We start from the raw sequence: 20774 nt of genomic DNA on the forward strand, positions 1-20774 counted from the left end.
GTGATCTCTAAATTCAGGTGGGATATATTCAAGGTTATATTTTGGCTTTTGTGGAGTTGTTTTCATGACCTTCAGCTTCAGTCTGAATTTGTATATAAGCAATTGATGGTCTGTTCCACAATCTGACGCTGGGCTTGTTTTGGCTGAGGATATGGAGCTTTTCCACAGGTATAGTCAATTTGATTTCTGTGTATTTCATCTGGTAAGGTGTATAGTCATCTGTTATGCTGTCTAAAGCAAGCATGGTAGATACTACAATTTATTATCCCATTTTACAGCTGAAGAGACTGAAGCAGGGCTGGTAGGAGCAGGGTTCTGAGTGAAGCCAGGGACATCTGGCCCTAGACTGGAACTCTCAGCCTCTTTGTGGGAGTCAAGTCCCACAAAAGGGGCAGAACACAAGTCCACAGTCAGTTAACATTTGGTACAATGATGGCAGAGAGCCAGACATGCTCTAAGAGGGAGGATAGCAGACAAATACCAACCAGCTAAGGGCCAGTTCTGGAATCCTGATGTGACCCTGTGGGTTAATGTGCTCAAATGCAAATTCTATTTGATCTGCAAAGTCAGTGGTTCAAACTCATCAGCCACACCTTGGAAATCTCTACAGGGTCGCTATGGGTTGGAACCGATTTGATGGAACTTAACAACAACAAGAAGGGTTAGTCAGTGAGTTTGTCCTGTAGAAGGGAGATATGGACAGGTTCCAAAGTATTTCAGGAGCTAACTGGGCCAGTTGGGGCCAGTTGTGGGCCATTTAGATTATCAGAGGAGGGCACACACAACACAGACAAAGGGAAGAACCAGTGTAAAGGCAGGAGAGAGTATGGTCAACTCAAGAGAGGGCAAGTGGTTTGGTAACACTGAAACCCAGAATTCAAAGCAGAAAATGGGGTGAGAGAGGTCTTCCATGTACTCATCTATTTACTCCAAAGACATGTGTTGAACATATGCAACAGGCAGTGCGCTAGGCATGAGGAGACAACAGGAACATAGAAGGGAGGGAAATGCTCAATGAGATGGACTGGCACCATGGGCACACAACACCATCATACCAATGGTCAGAAAGCTGGCACCAGGAATTAGACCCAACTGAGTGACAACTACTAACAACTGCCCATGGCCACCATGATTTGCCATAGAAAACGACCCTGAGAGGCTCCGGCTCTACTTTCTGTCTTGTTCATGAGGACCCAGCTGCCTGGGCCATGAGAATCTCAGTTCCACCACTGTTCCCAGCATAGGTTGTCATGTCTCAAAAGAAAAGTCAAAACCACAGCCTGTGTAGTTCTCAAGTTGGAAGTCAAAATCAATGCATACCAGCTCCCTGCTATGTTTATAGGCTAGCCTGACTTTATCCCCTTCTTAATTCATGACAGATTTCGTCTCTGTAATTTATGGGCATGGATAGTACATCTTCTTAACTCAAAAACAAAAACAAATGGTGCTCTTTGGGCTAGAAAATGGGTTTGATTAGTCCTATTTACACAGCAGGTAAAGACATTAAAGTACAAATTATGAAACACGAAGCTGTTCCATGTAAACTTTTTGAAACTCTGTATATAAGGTTCTTGTTGTTACTGTTCTAAAGTCTGCTTCTCCTCATGGCTGGCAGGCAGGGAGAGACAGCTGAGGAGGGGACAAGTCATGTTCAGACCAGGAATATTCTCATCAGCCCGGCTCATCATTGCCTTCCGCAGGGCTGGAAACCCTTTCATGCAAGCCTGTTAACCTCTCCACCCTCAGCAACAATCCTTCCATGGCTGACAAAAGACTGGGATTAAACTGTTGCTCTGCCAACTTAAATCTAAGGTGATCTAACACAGCCAGGCAAGTCCTGGGTTGTGGGTGGCCCATTAATAATGCAGAAATAACGTGACGGTCTGAAATTAAACCAGTAACAAGGAAGGTTCCCAGATTCAGGAAACAGACTTGCCAGGTGAATGGGTCACAGGTAGCAAGTTACAAATGAGACATATCCTTTAATTAACGATGAACCTGGCTCTAGGTGTGGCCACTAAACTGTGCTTTGAGAGGGGTTGAATTTACCAATGAGGAATCTTCATTTTGTAGTACAGTGTTTTGAAATGCGGAGCTGTGAAATTTCTCCTGGCTGGGTTACACGGTGTGCTCCACTTGCCCCTGTAATCACGTACTCTCTTTCTTTCCTTTGACCTTCTATCCTTTTTGCCTTTGGCCCAAATTCTGACTCTGTCTCAGAGCTTGAAAGGGTGTGCTAACCCGGTTTCATACCTTGTCCTTCTAGAGTAGGGGTGAGGAGCACTTTTTTTTCAGCCAAAATTTATGACATCATTTCAGGGCTACACAGAAATTATCAACTTAAAATGAGCCTGCTATATTTGGTCAAATATTTCATTAACTCACTCCTAAGGTGATGAGTCCTAGTGTGGCGCTGTGGGTTAATGCGCTGGAATGCAAAATCGCTTTGAACTACAAGATCAGTAGTTCAAGCTCACCAGCTGCTCCTTGGAAACCCTATTCAGGATTGCTATGAGTCGGAATCAAGTTGATGGCATTTAACAACACCAATATGATGTCTAGGAGTCCTGGTGTGGTGTTGTGGGCTAATGTACTAGACTATAAGGTCAGTAAGCATTTCTAATCCTGAACTGTGAGCTGTTAACTTCCATAATTAACAAGGTTGGCTGGAATCACAAGGTTGGAGGTACAAGCTAACCAGTTGCTCCTCAGTAACCCTTTACAGGGTTGCTATGAGTTGGAACCAAGTTGACAACACTTAGCAACAACAACAATGTGATGGTGGGAACTGTGGCTGCCTTGGAAGGGCCAGATCAAATGACTAAACAGGCCTTATATGGCCCACGGGCTAGGTGTTCCCCACCCCTGTTGGAGACATTCCAAAATCATTCCATTCATGAGAAAAGTTCTTCAGTACCTGATGTAGCGTCCAATAGAAGAGCTACATGGTGTGGGCTCTATTCTTATCCCCTTTTCACAAATGAGGACCTGGTTAGAGGTATATGCTTGAGTCTCATCTACACACAGTTCTTTCTTCACTTCTTGTGTCTCAGTTTTCCCATTGTAAAATGAGCAGCAACTGCTTCATGGGACTGCTGGGAAGATGAAACGAGTTGCCATTTGTAGTCCATGGAGAACATTGCCAGGTGCACAGTACATTCCACATACATACTGAGTGTGCTGTATCCAGCTGTTGTGGTTAGGTACCATAGGGCCAGCTGTGTTTCACACTGACTCTGTACACAACAGAAGAAAACAATGCCTTCTGCTGCATGACCCTCACAATTGTCATATTTGAGCTCATTGCTGCTACCACTGTGCCAATCCATCTCATTAAGTGTCTTCCTCTTTTTTGCCAACCCTCCACTTTTCCAAACATGGTGTCCTTCTCCAAGTACTGGCCCCTCCTGGTAACATGTTCACAGCACACAGTAAGTACCATATAGTCAGTGAGTATGCCTCATACAGTTAGTTCCTCCAACCCAACATGGACCAGGACATATATGTCCCACAAAGGATTTGACTATTATCACCACAGCAGCCCCCTGTGAGTCTCACTTCTCTAAATCCCTTTTACTTTCCTTCTTGGTCCTTCATCAATTCACATGTTCGTGTCCCCTCTCCCACCAGTAGCTAAGTGGACTCTCATAGGTATTGCTGTCCCTCTCTTGTTGTTGGTCAGCTTTGATGCAAACGGTTATTAGTGTTACTGTTGTGTGTCAATAAGCTACTTCCAACTAATAGTTACCCTGTATAGCGTTTCTGAGGCTATATATAAATCTTTACAAGAGTAGAAACCTTCATCTGTTCTCCCATGGAATGACTCCTAGATTCAAACTGCTGACCTTGTGGTTAGCAGTCCATAAGTTGTCCCTCTTTCATCACTGGCCTGCTTGCCTATCTCCAAACAATAGGATGTCAAAACCACAGACTGAATTCTAGTGAGTCTTTTGCTCACCTCTGAGAGATACTTTTGCTATTTTTTTTAAGTTTTCCTTTTCTTTTTTCCTGTTTCTCCTTTTTTGTCATTTGTATTACATGCACATCCGGGAAGCTCTGTTAGGTCTGTTTTCAAACCTGAGACAATTACTAAAGGTGGACTAGAATGCCTGTTCTGTGGGAGTCTGGAAAACTGAGTGGTGGATAAACCTCTGTGAGCTTTACAAGAATCAAACCATCTCTGGGGAGGTTTTTCAGACAGTGAGGTAAATGAGAGCCAGCTTGTTTCACCAGAAGAGCTGGCCTCTGGAGAGATGGTTCCCGGAGACTCAGACTGGCACTTCATGAGGCTGAGTCCCTTGTTATGAATCCCGGATCTCCCAGCCCTTCAAGGAAGCATCAGTCCTGAGCACTGCTTAGCAACCCTCCAGCTCTATCTGAAGTGAAAGGCTAGACTCATCTTCCCGAGAAACAGAGACAACGCACAAGTTGAGATGAACAATGTCCACTTACATATATCCAATCCCATGCACCAAATATTTAGAAGGCCTACCATACTAGTCACTGGTTCATCAGTGGTGCCCTGGGCTACACACATCCCAAACATTTTTTTGCTTTCACTCAGTCTGGAGTTTTATATCCTGAGTTAGTGGGAGTCTGGGAAAATGGGTTGACCATGGCGAAGGAGGAGAAAAGTTTGTCTTTGTGACAATGTGTCCCCACACTGGGAAGGATACAAGGATGTCCTGTTTTCTTTGAAAACATCACTGGCATGCTGTGGATATATCCATTTTATTTTTATTTTTAGGTTGCCATCCACCCTTGTTTTAGGACATCTCCATTGTAGAGGGGAAGTGTAACATTTGCCCAGTTCAGGGATAGAAAAGAGACTTCATCCCTAAAACCATTTTCACACAATCAGTGAGAAGAGCTTCCAAAACGATGGTGCTGAGAAAGACAATCAAACAGTACCAGGGCTCACTGGCAGAGTCTGGTGGGTGAGTAGCAACATCTGCCACAGGCACGGGGCAGACCAGCGCACACATGTGCCTCTTGCTTGCCATCCTTGATTGTTTTACCCTTTTAACATAGAGATTAAGATGTTCCAGGATTCTCTGGAGGTCACCCAGACAGCAATGGCAAGAAAGCAACATTCACCTTGCCAGTTGTATAGCCTGCTGCCAGATGTGCAGCCGAGGCTCACTCCACCAGCCAAACGCCAGCAGTTAGCATGAGCAGCTGGAGCAGGGTTGTGGGAAATGCAGCAGATGGAGGAGGGCAATGAGAATCACAGGCTTTGGACAACTGGGGAAGACCAGACAAGGAGGTGATTAGGTACACAATGCTGCGAGCCCATCATGACTGCTGTTAGGATTCTGCCCTCCCTTTAATCAAGAAAGCTCAACATCTTTGAGCATCTGATGGAGGGCGAGGTGAGTCAGGTGCTGGAGAAGGCGTTCTGATGATGGAATCACGAAGTCTGGATGGTAGCTGGTGGTTTGGTACACATGAAACGTATGTACATGCATGTAAGTTCAGGGCTCAGCATGCCTGCCCTTCTGGAAAGGGGTGGGCACCAGGACCTGGTCAAGGACCAGCACAATATGCATTGATTGCCTCACTGTGGAACTTCATTGGGACACCATGGTTCTTGACTGCCCAGTATGCAATTCCCTTTCCTAACTTTTTTTTTTTTTTTACATATCCAGCCCCCAACCCTCACAGTCAGTTCTGATAGTAATTATTCACTATTGTACCACATGAGTTCTGTCCCCATCTCCTTTCCTCAGCCCCACCCAGACAGATTGGATACAACTCAGTAGAGATTCTATCTTCCTCTATGCCCTCTGGATCTAGGCTTCCTCTTGAAAGCTTGTAAGCCAGTCACTTCTTGCCTTTGAAGCCTTTCCTCTCCCCATTTTGGGTAGCCAATGTCCAAGTTGCCCATCCCTGTCTACCCTGTGTATTGAGGGGGTGGGAATGATTCTTGCTGTTAAGACTTGTTCCCTCTTTTGAGCTAATGCATCCATAGGTGTAGGTCAAGTTCATCAAATTATATCAGATTACTCTGGGTTTTTTTTTCCCACTCAAACCTTATTTTTTTTTAGTTGGGTTTCTGAACTTTGCAACAATCAAAGAACCCTGGCCAAGGTAGCAAGATAATGACCCATTTTCCATATACAACTGACAGACTCCAACACTCCTCCTTGAACTCAACTTATCCCAAGTAACTACATTACCTGCAGGGAGCCCTGGATGTCTCGGCCCCCGATGACCACTAGCTCTGCCATGTCTTCCGCATGAGGTGTTCTTGCGTGGACGAACAGAGTCCTGCCCACGGCGGTGACATTCTTCAGGGCAACTAAGCCCCCATTACTGTTCACCTTGAAGTAGGGGCTTGAGACCTCATAGCGCAGCTTGTCATTACCTTTACAGTCACTGAAGGTCACTGCAAAGAAACACAATGGGGGGAGTATGAGCACACTCTACAGCCTAAGCCTTGAGATGTCTCTGGCCCACTTTAGGTGGACCACCCACCCAGATCCCACAAACACAACTCCCTTCTCCTCCCATGACTTTGTTCATGCTGAAGACTCAATCAAGACATACCCCTTGGCTACTTCCCATGTTTCCCAGGCAGGAAGGAAGCACAGAAGATGCAAAGATGGGTAGGAGACAGCCCCTGGCCCTCATTCATGGAAGAGTAACACAAGAGGAATGTTTGAGGTGTTGTGGAGAAACCAACAATATATTTAGGAGCATCATGGGCAAATATTTAAGCTGGGACTTGAAGATAAGCAGATTAGAAAGCCTAGAAAGGGTGAAGAACATTCTAGGCTGAGGAAAGTATGTATACAAAGTGGGTATGGTTGAATAAACAATAGATTTGTGGAAAGACAACTAACTTGGTGTGCTGGATCAGAGGCAAATTTGAGCTGGAATGGGATACTGAGAATGTTTAAGGAGAAGCTGACAGTTAAGCAGAAGTGTCTTTGTGTAAATTGGGGAAAGCCACTCCATTAGGCCATTGCCCTAGAGCCTGGGACTTTTTTTCAGCATGTAAGTCAAGATTAGGTTTCTGTCTGGTTACAGTATAGATTTATGCTTCCCAAAGGCTGAAGTACATTGAAACCCAATAGGGAGTGTGTGAAAAGTGTGGGGAACCAAGTCCAAGTCCAAAGATTATAAATCAATGGATTTGGGTTCTAGAAAATAGTGTGGAGAAGAACAGGAACAAAAGTCAAGAAAACTCATCTGCTTTTATCAATTTTGTATAAGTAACATTGGACTCAGACTAAAGCTGTGACAATGATGATGTAGGGGGTGCGTAGATTTGAGCAAAGTTCCTACCACTGACTAATTCAACCTTGTGTGGGAGAAGCACAGACAACAAACACACATACTTTCCTCCCAATTGTCATTCTCCTCTATGGAATTTTAGCATCAGAGATATATTCTAAATCTGCTTACTGACTATATAGGCATACCTCATTTTATTGCACGGTGCTTTAGTGTGCTTCATAGATATTGCGCTGCTTATATATAAATTGAAGGTTTGTGGCAATGCTGCGTCAAGCATGTGCTCACTTTATGTCTTTATGTCTTTGTGTCACATGTTAGTGATCCCCACAATACATCAAATGTTTTCATGGTGTCATTTCATACGTAACAGACTACAGCATAGTGTCAACATCAGTTTTATGTGAAATGGGAAACAAAAAACATTATGTGACTCCCCTTATGGTACTACCTACTTCTTTGTGAATGTCAGGAACTGAATCACGGTGTTTCCAAGCTGTGCCTGTAGTGTATAGTTGTTGTTGTTAAGTTCTGTTGAGTTAGTTCCAACTTATAGCAATCCTATATATGATTTCCAAGGAACAGGTGGTGAGCTTGAACCTCCAACCTTGCAGTTCAAGTGACTTTGCAGGCTGGTGCACTAATCCCCAGTGCCACACCAGTACTGTGTATCCAATTGTATTATATACATAAACTCAGTGGTGTTTTTAACTTTCCCTATCCAAGAACCCATTTTACGTCCTTGGGGAAATACGAACCCACTGAGAATGCACCATCTATAGGCATCAATCTCCCAGAAAGATGTACTAACTCACCCAAGGTCACATACAGAAAAGAGATAGAGAAAGAATGTGCCCCTGAACTATCTGTCAGTACTGTCCAAGGTCTACACTATGCCCACCCCCACCAAGGAATGGCTGGACAAGTAGGGAAAGGGCAGGTGTCACATTCCCACACCCTGGGGCCATGTACAGGTTCCTCAGGGGACCATCAGAGGCCCAAGGTAAAAGTGAGAGAGAGACCATATTTACCTTCAAGATCTGATATATGGCAGGCATCCGACCTATGTGAGCTCTCTGCCCACCCTGACTGTGTCAAACAGGCAAGGAGTGGATCCCTGGAAGTCATTGTGTGATTGCACTCACAGACTCCAGAGCTCACCTTCTAAATGATGGTTCTCTAACACTGCCTATGACACACAGAATCACCAGGGGACAGTAAACAAGAAGAGAGAACTGGCTGCCCCTCTCCATCCCAAGATCCTGACACAACTGGACCAGCCTAGATTCCAAGCTCTTGCATTCCTTGAAAACTCTTTAGATGAATCTGCTACCCCAGGACCAAGAACTTTTGACAACACACTGTTCAATACAATGCCAGCCCCAACATGTTCTAGTCATTCCTGGTACACAGACAGGATGGGGATTCAGTATGCTGTAACTGCTATTCCTGTGTCCTAAGAAATTACATTTTTAATGATCAGTTTCAAAACCTCTTTCCTCATGTTGGTAATGCTCAGGAGCAATGTGACTAGGGGAAAATGGTCTATCCTCATTCCTCCTCAATGTCTTCATCTGCAAAATGGGGGCATATGTTAGAACATAGCTCCCAGGAACTACAACCCTTATGGTGACTGTTAAACCAGGTGATCTGTATCTACAGACATAAAGTGCTCAGAACAAAGCTTGGGGCACCATGCATATGAACATGTTGTTGTTGAGAGTTGTCCAGTCAGTTCCAACTCACAGCAACCCTCCATAGGGGTGTCCAAGGCTTTTAAAAATGTTTGCAGGAGCAGAAAGTCTTATCTTTCTCCCATGGAGCAGGTGGTGGGTTCAAACCGCCAACCTTGTGGTTTATCATCCAGTCCTGGTGTGGTACTGTGGGTTAATGCATCTGAATGCAAAGCCATTTGAATTGCAAGGTTGGTGGTTCAAGCTCACCAGCTGCTCCTCGAAAACCCTATACTGGGTCACCATGGGTTGGAATCCACTCGACGGCACTTAACAACAACAACAACAACAACAACTTATTTTATGGATCCACTGTGTTCCCCATGCATGTGAACTTGTAGCATCTTTATACTGTAACTCTGGAACTAAGGGAGCTGCCTTTCCCTGCAGGGTGGCCCTCTTCTAGCTGGCATTCCGCCCGCCTCCTGGGTCCTTCCACCTCTGTCTAATCACAAACCCCTGCTCTGCCCTGCCAGGCTATATGTTGTTGCCATGGAGATAGTTTCCAGTTACTACAGGCACTTCTGCTGAGGCTCAAGGGAGGGAGGCAGAGCACCTGGCCTTGCCCATGGCTGAGTTATCCCCTTTTCTTGGCAAAGCTCCACTTAGCTCCCCTGAGAGGTTTGGAAGTGCTTCGTGAACCTTACCCATAGTAAACATCACAATGATGTGCAAAGAGTCTTCAAATGGATTCTATGTACAAAGACTCCCTGCACATCTATGGTGCCATTTCCCCCCAAATAACAGGACTCTGCTGCGCATTTGACATTAATGATTACAAGGAATCGTCACATGGTTTGTGTGAGGTAGAGAATGGTTCATCCTCACTGAAAACAGACACAGGAAACACAGGGAGGAACTGAAATGAGGGATGTTCCACTGTGGGAATTACCCCCAATGAGATACAACAAAATGTTTATGAATTGTTGAATGGAAAACTGATCTGATCTATAAAACCTAACCTAATTCACAATAAAAATAAAACAAGAATAGGAGTCCTGGTGTGGCACTGTGGGCTAATGCGTCAGACTGCCAAGTCGTTTGAACTGCAAGGTCAGTGGTTCAAGCTCACCAGATGCTCCTTGGAAACCCTATACAGGGTCGCTATGGGTCGGAATGGACTCAATGGCACTTCACAACACGACAACAATAAAAACAGGGATTCTTAGCTGCCATGCATCCATAGGAGATGCTCACACCCATACTGTCTGATTCTAGAACCCACATTCCCCCCAAACTGTAATAATATATGTCATGAGCCATTCCTCCCATATCCCTCTCTAAGCAGCTGAATTCAATAATTCATCATACTGGTCACACGGAACTCAGAGACCACACTCACTGTTCATTGGGGAACCACAGTTCATTGGGGAAGTTAACAGGAAGTTAAAATATAGGATCAGAAAATGCTCAGGGCACAGTTGATCTAGTGAGCTGTTATTAAATGCCCAGAGGACACACCACTCTACCAGAAGCCTCAGGCTGAAGGCACTGGGCTCTCTCCAGAGTGTCTGGGGACAGACTGCCTTCCTTTCACCATTCAGTCCCATATTACCATTTTGCCAAACCCTTGTATGCAATCAAGTATTTGTTAATATCTTATTTTAATTGATTCACTGTATGATGTCCAATTATTTGAAGATGATCTTTATAATATAAAAGAGTGCCCATTGCATTTTTTAATACACAGTGAAATAAATTTACAGAGTCAAAAACAGAAGTTTGTCCTTGTATAATGAGTTTGTGTCCCCTAAAATAGCTGCTAAAAGAGCTCTGGTGACACAGTACTTAGGCACATGACTACTAAATGAAAGGTCAGCATATTAAACCCAGTAACTGTCCCATGGAAGAAAGATGTGGTAATCTGTGTTCATTCAGATAACAATCTTGGAAACCTTAAGGGCCAGTTCTATTTTGTCTGTAGTAATCACTACGAGTCAGAATCAACTCAATGGCACACAACAACAAAACAGGTGTTTTGTTGTACATCTGTGAATCTAGCCTACATGGAAGCATGATTTTCATTGTTAGGTTTATGAGGTCATAATAGTGTAGGGTGGGTTCTAAACCTAATCACTTCTGAGTTATAAAATGAGTAAACAATGAGACACACACATAGCAGTGAAGAAGGATACAGGTGAGGATCACCAAGAGCCCAAGGGACATCAGAGATAACTAATAAAGAAGGATCCAATATTGCTGACACACTGGTTTGGATTTCTAGCCTCCAAAACTATGATGCAATACATTTCAGCTCTTCAGTGCCACCCACTTGTGGTATTTCTGTGACAGCAGCCCTAGGTAACTAAAACATCTTTGTAGCCACAAAAACCCTCAGAGTGATGGCTGAGAATCCATCCTTATTCAGGAAGAGCTGGTCTGGGTCAACCTCCTTGCCCCTAGTCGTGCTCCTATGCTAACTACATCAGCAATATCGACATGAAGCATCAGAAAAATATGACCAATACGGAATCAAAAGACAAAGAACACTCTACACCATTATTCCTTTTATTTTTGGATAAGCAGAATCTCCTTTCCCAATGATAATCATCTCACCTCAAATTCCCTATCAAAGTACACAACAAATGCCATGGATCTTGCATTCTTGTTTGGTATTAGCAATTTTGTTGACTGAACAAAAGTGTCAGTGAGTCTCAAACTTTTTCAATATAGATTGCGCCTCAGTGTGTTCCAGAGAATAAAGGTCGAAGAGCACATTAAAAATAAAGTTGAATAGTTATGTCTATCTATTAAAAAAATATGTGTTTCTATAGAGACAACCTCCTAAGGAGCTCTGAATGACACCATGGTGAATAACCAAAAGATAAAACTCTAATGAACAATTAAATTTGTGAATAAATACTCTACACCTTTGTATGGGTTTTAAGGACTGGGATGCACTATCTGTATTATTGTTATCCTATAAATGTTTCCCTTAGTTTATTACTATGGCATTTAAAATAGCTTATAGAAATTAGTGTACATACATATATACATATACATATATATAGTGCAGGGGGATATATTGGAATCAATTGTACACCATCATTCTTTGAGATAATCTTTGAACACCCCAGGAAGAGTGAGAAGGAAGAAAAAACTCCCTACCTGGAGGAAAGAATGCAAATTAGACAAACGGACCCCATTCAGCGTTTCAATTAGGCTTCCAGCGTGTTTCCACTCAAAACGTCTTCTGGGTTTAACGTGAATGCCACAAAAAGACAAACTTCAGCTGAGAGACAAAACCACAATTGAAATGGGAAGTTTGGCTTGTGAATTAAGAGGCTTAGTCTTCCTGACCTTGATCCTTCACTTTTTTTTTTTTTTTAATCCCTGCTATTTCTTTCTTTTGAATCTGGTTCTTAAGAATGAAAATCCAAAACAAAAAGCATTCTAACCATCAAGAAATGTGTGAGGGAAACAAATCAAGGTGTTGGATGATCCCAAGAAATAGGAAAATACAGATAAACTGAAATATATCTGCAAAATATTAAACAGTCCTATTCATACAGAAAGGAATGGATGAATACAGTGACTATAAGCTGTTATTGCATATTTGAGTCAGTCTGTGATAGAGAAATTGTCTTAAAGGTCATGCAGACTCTTAAAGACATGCAAAATGGTCTGCTCCTAAGTTGCACAGTCTCTGAGACTTTGAGGTCAGACTCTACTTGCACATGTGTGCAACGATATGTGTGTAACAGTAGGTCTATAACTTCAACCTGGGTTGTAGTTCTCCCCTTACCCCCACTGTTAGGTGTGGATGCACTTTCAGTACTCTGTACTTGTAAATGTTTAGACTGTGTATCTACTGGGCTGGGCTTGGATTCTCAGTGGTTTGACAGTTAAGACTTAGTTAACCCCAACAGTGAGATCTACTATAACGTAATCACTTCTCTGACGATGTGATCTGATTTACAACACCTTATGTGTGGTAAATCCTCACTTCTATGATTTAATAAGGTCAGATGAAATCTATAGGATTAGGTTGTATCTTGATGCGATCTTTTTTGCGATATAAAAGAGATTGAACAAGCAGTCATAGCTAAAAATGACTCACAGTCACCATAAAAATGGCAGCTGTAAGTAATGTACATGCTTTGAACCTGGGCTTCCTGTACTGTGAATTTCCAAGACCCAGAGGAAGACTGAAACCAAGACATATGAAAATTCCCATGGAATGTTAGGCCTACAGGTGTTGAAAGGAGACAAGGACACTTCCCCAGAGCCCACAAAAACAGAAAGCATCCCTCAGAGCCAATACTCTGCATTTGGACTTTTCGCCTCCTAAACTGTGAGAGAAGAAGCTCCCACTGTCTTCCTCTCAGCCTCCAGCCAGCACCTCCCACAACAGGAGCAACAGCAATGGCAGTCATGTGCCAAGAATGATCGGAAGCAGACTCCCATAAGGTATTGATACACAGGTACACATCACTGCACATAGCGGGGATGTTAAATGACATGTACCTATATATTAATTTCTCTTTTTGTACCATGGAGATATATTTATGCACAAAAGGCCTTCAACAAGTTCATGGAACAATTTAATTATCTTTTAATCCCCAATTCCATTTTTCCACAAATGTTCTGAAGCCCCCTGTGTATGTATCTTTGTGTACACATTTTCCCTGATGCTAAGTGGGAAAGATACTTTCTTCCTCTACCTTTTTCTTGGAGCATTTACTACAAAAAAAATCTTTAAAATTCTTCCTTTACCTCTTATAAATATACTAAAGAAATAAATTTAAAAGATTGTTGTTGCTGTGGTTAAGTGACACCAAGTGGGTTCTGACTCATAGAGACCCTGTATAGTTCCATGGAGTGGCTGGTGGGTTTGAACCACTAACCTTGAGGTTCAAACCATCCTTGCAGTCCAGTGCTTACCCTCCAGCTCCACACCAAGACTCTGGAAACCATTTCTTTGAAGTATGATCATCAAGGAAGGTCAGGTATGATCATACCATTAAGACTGGGCACTGCCCATGAGCACAGACGCATAATTTGTTTTTGTTTTTGTTTTTTGTTTTTTGTTTTTTTTGCTTTATCAAGAATTTTTATTTTTCAGAGTATGGATACATGACCTAGGGATGGGTATACCCTAGGACTCTTATTCTCTGGGCACAAGATTCTAAAAAAAAAAAAACAAAAAACACCCTGATTCTCTGACCAATTCTTTCAACCTTTTCACCAAACTTCCATGTAACTCTCCCAAGGAGCTGAGGCCCATCACAGCTGATGTTGAAGGAGCCTGTGACCTTGTCTGGGGCTGACAATTCCCACACACTGCTTCACAAGCCCATTCTCCTTGAAGTCACAGTGCTCAGGAGGCCATCCAAGGTAGTGTAAGCTAGGTGTTAGATTCCACACTGAGACTACCCACGTGCTACAGTGATATGACCCATTTTATTATTTGATTGGATAAAGACAATAAGTAAACACAAGGTGACCATCCCAATCACTAGGTGAATTTAGGAGTCCTGGTATGGTGCTGTCTGGTAAGCATTGGATTGGTAGTCACAAGGTTGGTGGTTCAAATCCACCATCCACTCCTTGAAAACTGTATACAGGGTCACTAGGAGTTATAAGTGACTGGATGGCACGTAACAACAATAACAACATGTATAATATAATGGTGATTCCAAGTGCTTTTACTAGAAGTAACACTACATGTGTTGGGTCTTGAAAACATGTATGAAACAGGTTCTACCTACTTAGTCTTATAAAAGGTCACATTTCTCTTGGTCTCCACAATCTTTGTAGAGGACTGCCTGTTATACATCAGATTCTCATATGCTATTGCAATTATGTGACGTTGAGTTCCTTCTGACTCATAGTAATACTGTATACGGTTTCTAAGACTGTAAATCTTTGAGGAAGCAGAAAGCCTCATCTTTCTCTGTGCAGTGGCTGGTGGGATGGAACTTACAGCTTCATGGCTAGTAATCCAGTGCTTATCCTATACAGCCACCACACTCTGTATTTAATAATAAATTTGTTTTTATTTTCTCCTACCTTGGTGGAGAGGTTGTCTAGTTTTGAAGCAGATTTTCATTTTAAATATGTTGTTGTTATTAAGTGCCTTTGAGTCAGTTCTGACCCATAGCAACCCTGTATAGGATTTCTGAGCAGCAGTTGGTGAGCTTGAACTGTGGACCTTGTGATGCAAATGAATTTGCAGTCCAGTGCATTAACCCACAATGTCACACCCACAGAAAATGGTAAGATCATTTCAGTGGTGTGTTGGTAACAACAAAAAAAAATCCTGATCTGTAGTGTTTACCAATTTCTGTGGTGTAAATACTCTCAACATGGCTGATTTTAAATTAGCAATGTGTTATCAATGGGCTTATAGATTTTCTAAAGTTTAGCAATTAGCTTTGAAGATTATCAGTACTGACCACATTCAGCACAGTACCAAGATTAAGCACTTCCCATGTGCAAGAACATATACATTGTTTGATCTCCCTCCAACTGGAGTGAAGCAGATATATTAGAATAACTTCCTTATTAACACAGACTTTAGCTGTTCCTTCAGTATATTGTTGTTGTGTTCCTTCACACTGCTTTGGACTCATAGTGACTTTTATGTACTACAGATGACCTCCTCATAATCATTTCTATGTTTGTGCCCATTATTGCCACCACTGTGTCATTCTATCTCATTGAGGGTCTTCCTCTCATTTGCTGACTCTCCACTTTTCCAATCATCATGTCCTACTCCAGGTCCCTCGTGATAAAAAAGTTCAAAATCCTGGAGATGAAGTCTTGCCATCTCTTCTTCAAATTAACAGTGTTCTGTACTTCTTCCAACAAAGATTTGTTAGTTCTTCTGGCAGTCCATGGTATAAATAATACTACTCAACACCATAAATCAAAGTCATCAATTTAACCTTCCTTATTCATTGACCAGCTACTGTTTGTCAGCGTGTGTTATACTGTGGTAGTTTGTGAGTTGCTGTGATTCTAGAAACTAAGCCACCAGGATTTTAAGGACCAACAGGGTCACCCATAGTGGACAGGTTTTAGAAGATATTCCAGACTAGGACAAACTAGAATGAAAGGGAGGCAGACTACTTCGGAATGTTTAGCCACTGAAAAGCTTATGAATAGCAGTGGGACATTGTCAGATACAGTGCTGGGAGCTGGAAACATTATGAATAGCAGTGGAACATTATTAGATAAAGTGCTGGGAGATGGAAACACTATGAATAGCAGTGGGACATTGTCATATACAGTGCTGGAAGATGGAAACACTATGACCAGCAGTGGAACATTGTCAGATACAGTACCAGATGACAAGCCCTTCAGATTGGAAGACACATAAAATACAGCTGCCTTCTCAAAGTACGGTTGACCATAATGACATGAATGGAGCAAAGAATTCGGGACCTTCATCTACTGATGGGGTCATAACTCAAAATGAGGAGAAATAGCTATAAACATCTATTAATAACTAATTTCATTAATAACATAGAATATACAACCTATGAATCTAGGAAAGTTGGAAGCAGTGGAAAATGAAATGGAACTCATAAAGATCAATATTCTAACATTAATGAGCTGAGATGGATTGATACTGACCATTCTGAATACAACAATCATATGGTTGTTGGATTGTCAAATTGAAAGGGAATGGAGTCACATTCATCATCAAGATGTATCCCAGAGTACAATGTTCTCTGTGGCAGGAAAATATCCATATACCTACAAGGAAGACCAGTTCATACTAACAGTATTCAAATTTACATACCAAACACTAAAGCAAGTGATGAAAAATTCTACTGAATTCTTCAGTTTGAAACTAATCAAATATGCAGTCAAGACACATATATAATTATTTGTGAATGGAATGTGAAGGTTAGAAACAAAGAGGAAGGATCATTAGTTGGAAAATATGGCCTCATGACAGAAATAATGCTGGATATTACATGATAGAATTTTGTAAGAACAATGAATTATTTATTACAAATACTTTTCTTAAACAACATAAACTATGACAATACACATGGATGGATTACACAGGTAGAATACACAGGAGTCAAATTACCTACATCTGTGAGAAGAGAAGGTGGAAACTTAAAACAAATTAATGAGAGCCAAAAATTAACCTTAACTATGTCCTACCTGAATTAGGATACCAGCTTAAGAACAGATGTGCTGCATTAGACATTAATGACAGAATTCAAGAGAGTTGTGGGATAACATCAAGAACATCATTCAGGAAGAAAGCAAATGATTATTAAAAAGACAGGAAGAAAGAAAAGACAAAAATTGATGTCAGAAGAGACTCTGGAATTTGCTTTTGAGTGTAAAGAAGTTAAAAGCAAATGAAGAAAAAAGTAAAAAAGCGGAACAGAAAATTTCAAAGAGCAGCTCAAAAAGATAAAGTCTAATATCATGGTAAAATGTGCAAAAACCTGGAGTTAGAAAAACAAAAGGGAAAAACACACTCAGCATTTCTCAGGTTGAAAGAACTGAAGAAAAAATCCAAGTTTTACCTTTTAAAAAATATATTAAAAGCACCAAAAGAAGATGGAAGGAATAAACAGAATCACAGTACCACAAAGAAATGGTTGATGTTCAACCATGATCAAGAATCGATAGTATTGAAGGAATAAATCCAAGCTATAGTGAAGGCATTAGTGAAAAACAAGGCTTCAGGAATTGATGGATACAAATTGAAATCTTTCAACAAACTGATGCAGTACTGTGGTGCTCTCCCATCTATGCCAAGAAATTCAAAAGACAGCTACCTGGCCAACTTATTGGAAAAGATCCATATTTATGCCCACTGCAAAGAGAGGTGACCCAATGGAAGGCAGAAATCGTCCAGCAATATCATTACTGTCACATGCAAATAAAATTTTGCTGAAGATAATTCTAAAATGGTTGCAATAGTACATTGACAGGTAGCTGCCAGAAATTCATGATGGATTCAGAGGAAGACGTGGAATGAAGGTTATCATTGTTGACTTCAGATGGATCTTGGCTGAAAGCATAGAATACCAGAAAGATGTTTACTTGTGCTTTAGGTACTATGTAAAGGCTTTGACAGTGTGAATCATGACAAACTGTATAACATTGCAAAGACTGGGTATTCTGGAACACATCTTTATGCTCATGAGGAACCTGTACATCCATCAAGAGGATAATATATGATTTAAAATCAGATAAGTTGTATACCAAGGCTGTAGCCTCTCACCACACTTATTCAATCTATATCGTGAGCAAATAATCTGAGAAACTGGATTATATGAAGGAAGAATAGTTAGCAACGTGTGATAAGCAGCTGACACAACCTTGCTTGCTGAAAGCAAAGAGGACTTGAAATATTCACAGATGATGATCAAAGACTAAAGCATTCAGTATGGATTGCACCACATATGAAGAAAACATAAATCTGCACCATTGGACTGATAAACAACAGCATGATACATGGAGAAAAGTTTGAAGTTGTCAGAGCCTTCATTTTGCTTGGATCCACAATCAACGCTCAAGGAAGCAGCAGTCAAAAGATCAAATGAAGTACTGCGTTACACAAATCTGCTCCCAAAGTACCCTTTAAAGTGTTCAAAAGCAAAATTATCAGATTCAGGATTAATGTGAGTCGGACCCAAGGCATGATATTTTCAATCACTTCATATGCATGTGAAAATTAGAAATGATTAAGGAAGACTACACTGTAGAAGAATCTAAGCATTTGTATTCTGGTGTTGAAGAAGAATATTAATGGTGTTAAAGAACAAACAAATCTGTGTTGCAAGAAGTGCAGCCAGACCACTTCTCAGAAGCCAGGATGGCGAGACTTTGTCTCTCATACTTCAGACACATTCAGGAGGGAACAGTCCATGGAGAAGGACATCATGCTAGGTAAAGTGGAAGGTCAGTGAGAAAAGAGGAAGACCTCCAACGAGATGGACTGGCATTGTGGAAGCAGCGTAACGACAATTGTGAAGATGTCACAGGACCTGGAAGGGGTTTCGTTCAATTGTGCATAGTGTCTCTATGAGTCAGACCTGCTTCAATGGAAACTAACAACACTGAGTGGACTGTATGTTCTTTCCTGGACCATACGAAGCAAGGTCTTTCCAACAGCTACAGTAGCAATTAGTTCAGAAACATCAGGGGAACTCTTCCCAGGAACTAGCCCATCACATAATTGCTTTTTACATCATTTAATATCCTGCTGGTCTCGTGGAATCAACTTCCTTCAGGGAACTCACAAGGCTTACTTAGTCCAGAGTCTCTCTGAACCTACCCAAAGCTTCAAAGAAGCATTTCCTTTGGTTTCCCAGGATACCATCTGTTCTCATGAACCCAAGCCAATCATGCTTTTGCTATTGTGTGCTCAACCCCATCCCTACTGGGCCAGATCCTTGGCCCTACTGGACCAGATCCTTGGGTGATACAAGAAGAACAGCCTGCCACCTTGGTCCATCCTATGCTCCTGATTCCTGAATGTACTGGGCTGATTTCTGGGTACCATGTTTGACCTGCAGACATCACAGAAATTCACATGGTTCTGTAAGGTTGTGGGAGCATTTCCAATCAACCAGAAATGATACACCCAGGAGTGGATTTTACCTCCACAGGCTTAGTAGATCTGATAGTTGCCAAATGAATGTAAAACATTCTCAGTATCATCCCATGCGTCAATCCCAACTTTGACAAAATAGAGCTTCAGTTCTATCATGTCAGACACAGATAGTATAATGAATGATTCAGTCAAATGATCTTCAGCACAAAACTATTTTTTTTGCCAAGTAAATCCTGAAGGGTTTCCTTTCAGAAAAAGAGCCTATAACTCCTTTCAGGGGATTTTCTCTGTCTACTATTAAAAATGGAGCTGCCACCTCTAAATCTAGTCTTTCTGTCAGTCTTATATTGCCCCTTTCCTATCGATTCTTTAAAACATGTCAGGTTGTTTTCTGATAGGAAACTGCATTGTCTATTGTATGAGGGTTTATCAACACTGTGAATTTGTATTTCAAATTGGAATTACTTTATATAGCATAGCACCTGACACAGTACTCACTCAATCTTGTTTGTTGAATGAATAAATAGCAGAATCTCAATCTGGCAGCTAAGCACATTTGAAACGCCCTAAACAAAACTGAGAATGATGATGCCAACTCATGTGAATATCTGAGTAAGTCACTATGAAAGTCACTCACTCAGCGAAACAGAAATCATAATTTCAGCAAGTTTGAGAATCAACAAAGCTCAGATTTACAGAGAGCTTCCGTTTGGTGTTTTTCAACTAGGAGTCCATGTCTCCAACATACTGTTGTAGTTAGGTGCCACTGAGTGAGTTCCAATTCCTAGCAACCGTATGTACAAAAGAATGGCAAACTGCCCAGTCCTGCAACATCCTCACGTCCATGGTTATATTTGAGCTCACTGTTGCAGCCATGGTGCCAATTCATCTCAGTGAGGATCTTATTCTTCTTCATTGACTCTCTAGTTTACCAAACATGATGTCCTTCTGCAGGGACTGGTCCCTCCAAGTACATGTCCAAAGGATGTGGGATGAGTCTTGCTACTCTTGCTTCTAAGGAGCATTCTGGTCACACTTCTCTCAAGACAAAGTTTTCTGTTCTTCTGACAGTCCACGGTATATTTAATAGCGCTTATTTTTTTATGTATATAGTAAAGATATGCATATATACCTCCCTTTCTATGAAGATCTCTAACCAAAAATGTATATGTATGTATACATGTAGTTTTACTCCTGGTGTGGTTCTGTATGATCAGACATAGACTATGAACCACAAGGTCAGCAGGTCAAATCCACCAGCTGCT

At 41.6% G+C, this 20774-nt stretch overlaps 1 protein-coding gene across 1 annotated transcript in view; it reads right to left on the reverse strand.

Annotated features, from left to right (window-relative positions):
* The window catches only part of CDH13 (cadherin 13), a 1415213-nt gene that overhangs the window by 914966 nt on the left and 479473 nt on the right, over nucleotides 1–20774 (reverse strand). Inside the window, exon 3 of the mRNA XM_006860296.1 lies at nucleotides 6180–6388. Within this exon, the coding sequence (XP_006860358.1) occupies nucleotides 6180–6388 (209 nt within the window). The remainder of the gene's footprint in view (nucleotides 1–6179; nucleotides 6389–20774) is intronic.

The sequence above is a fragment of the Chrysochloris asiatica genome, unplaced genomic scaffold, assembly GCF_000296735.1.
Source record: "Chrysochloris asiatica unplaced genomic scaffold, ChrAsi1.0 scaffold00037, whole genome shotgun sequence".
Taxonomy (NCBI): domain Eukaryota; kingdom Metazoa; phylum Chordata; class Mammalia; order Afrosoricida; family Chrysochloridae; genus Chrysochloris; species Chrysochloris asiatica.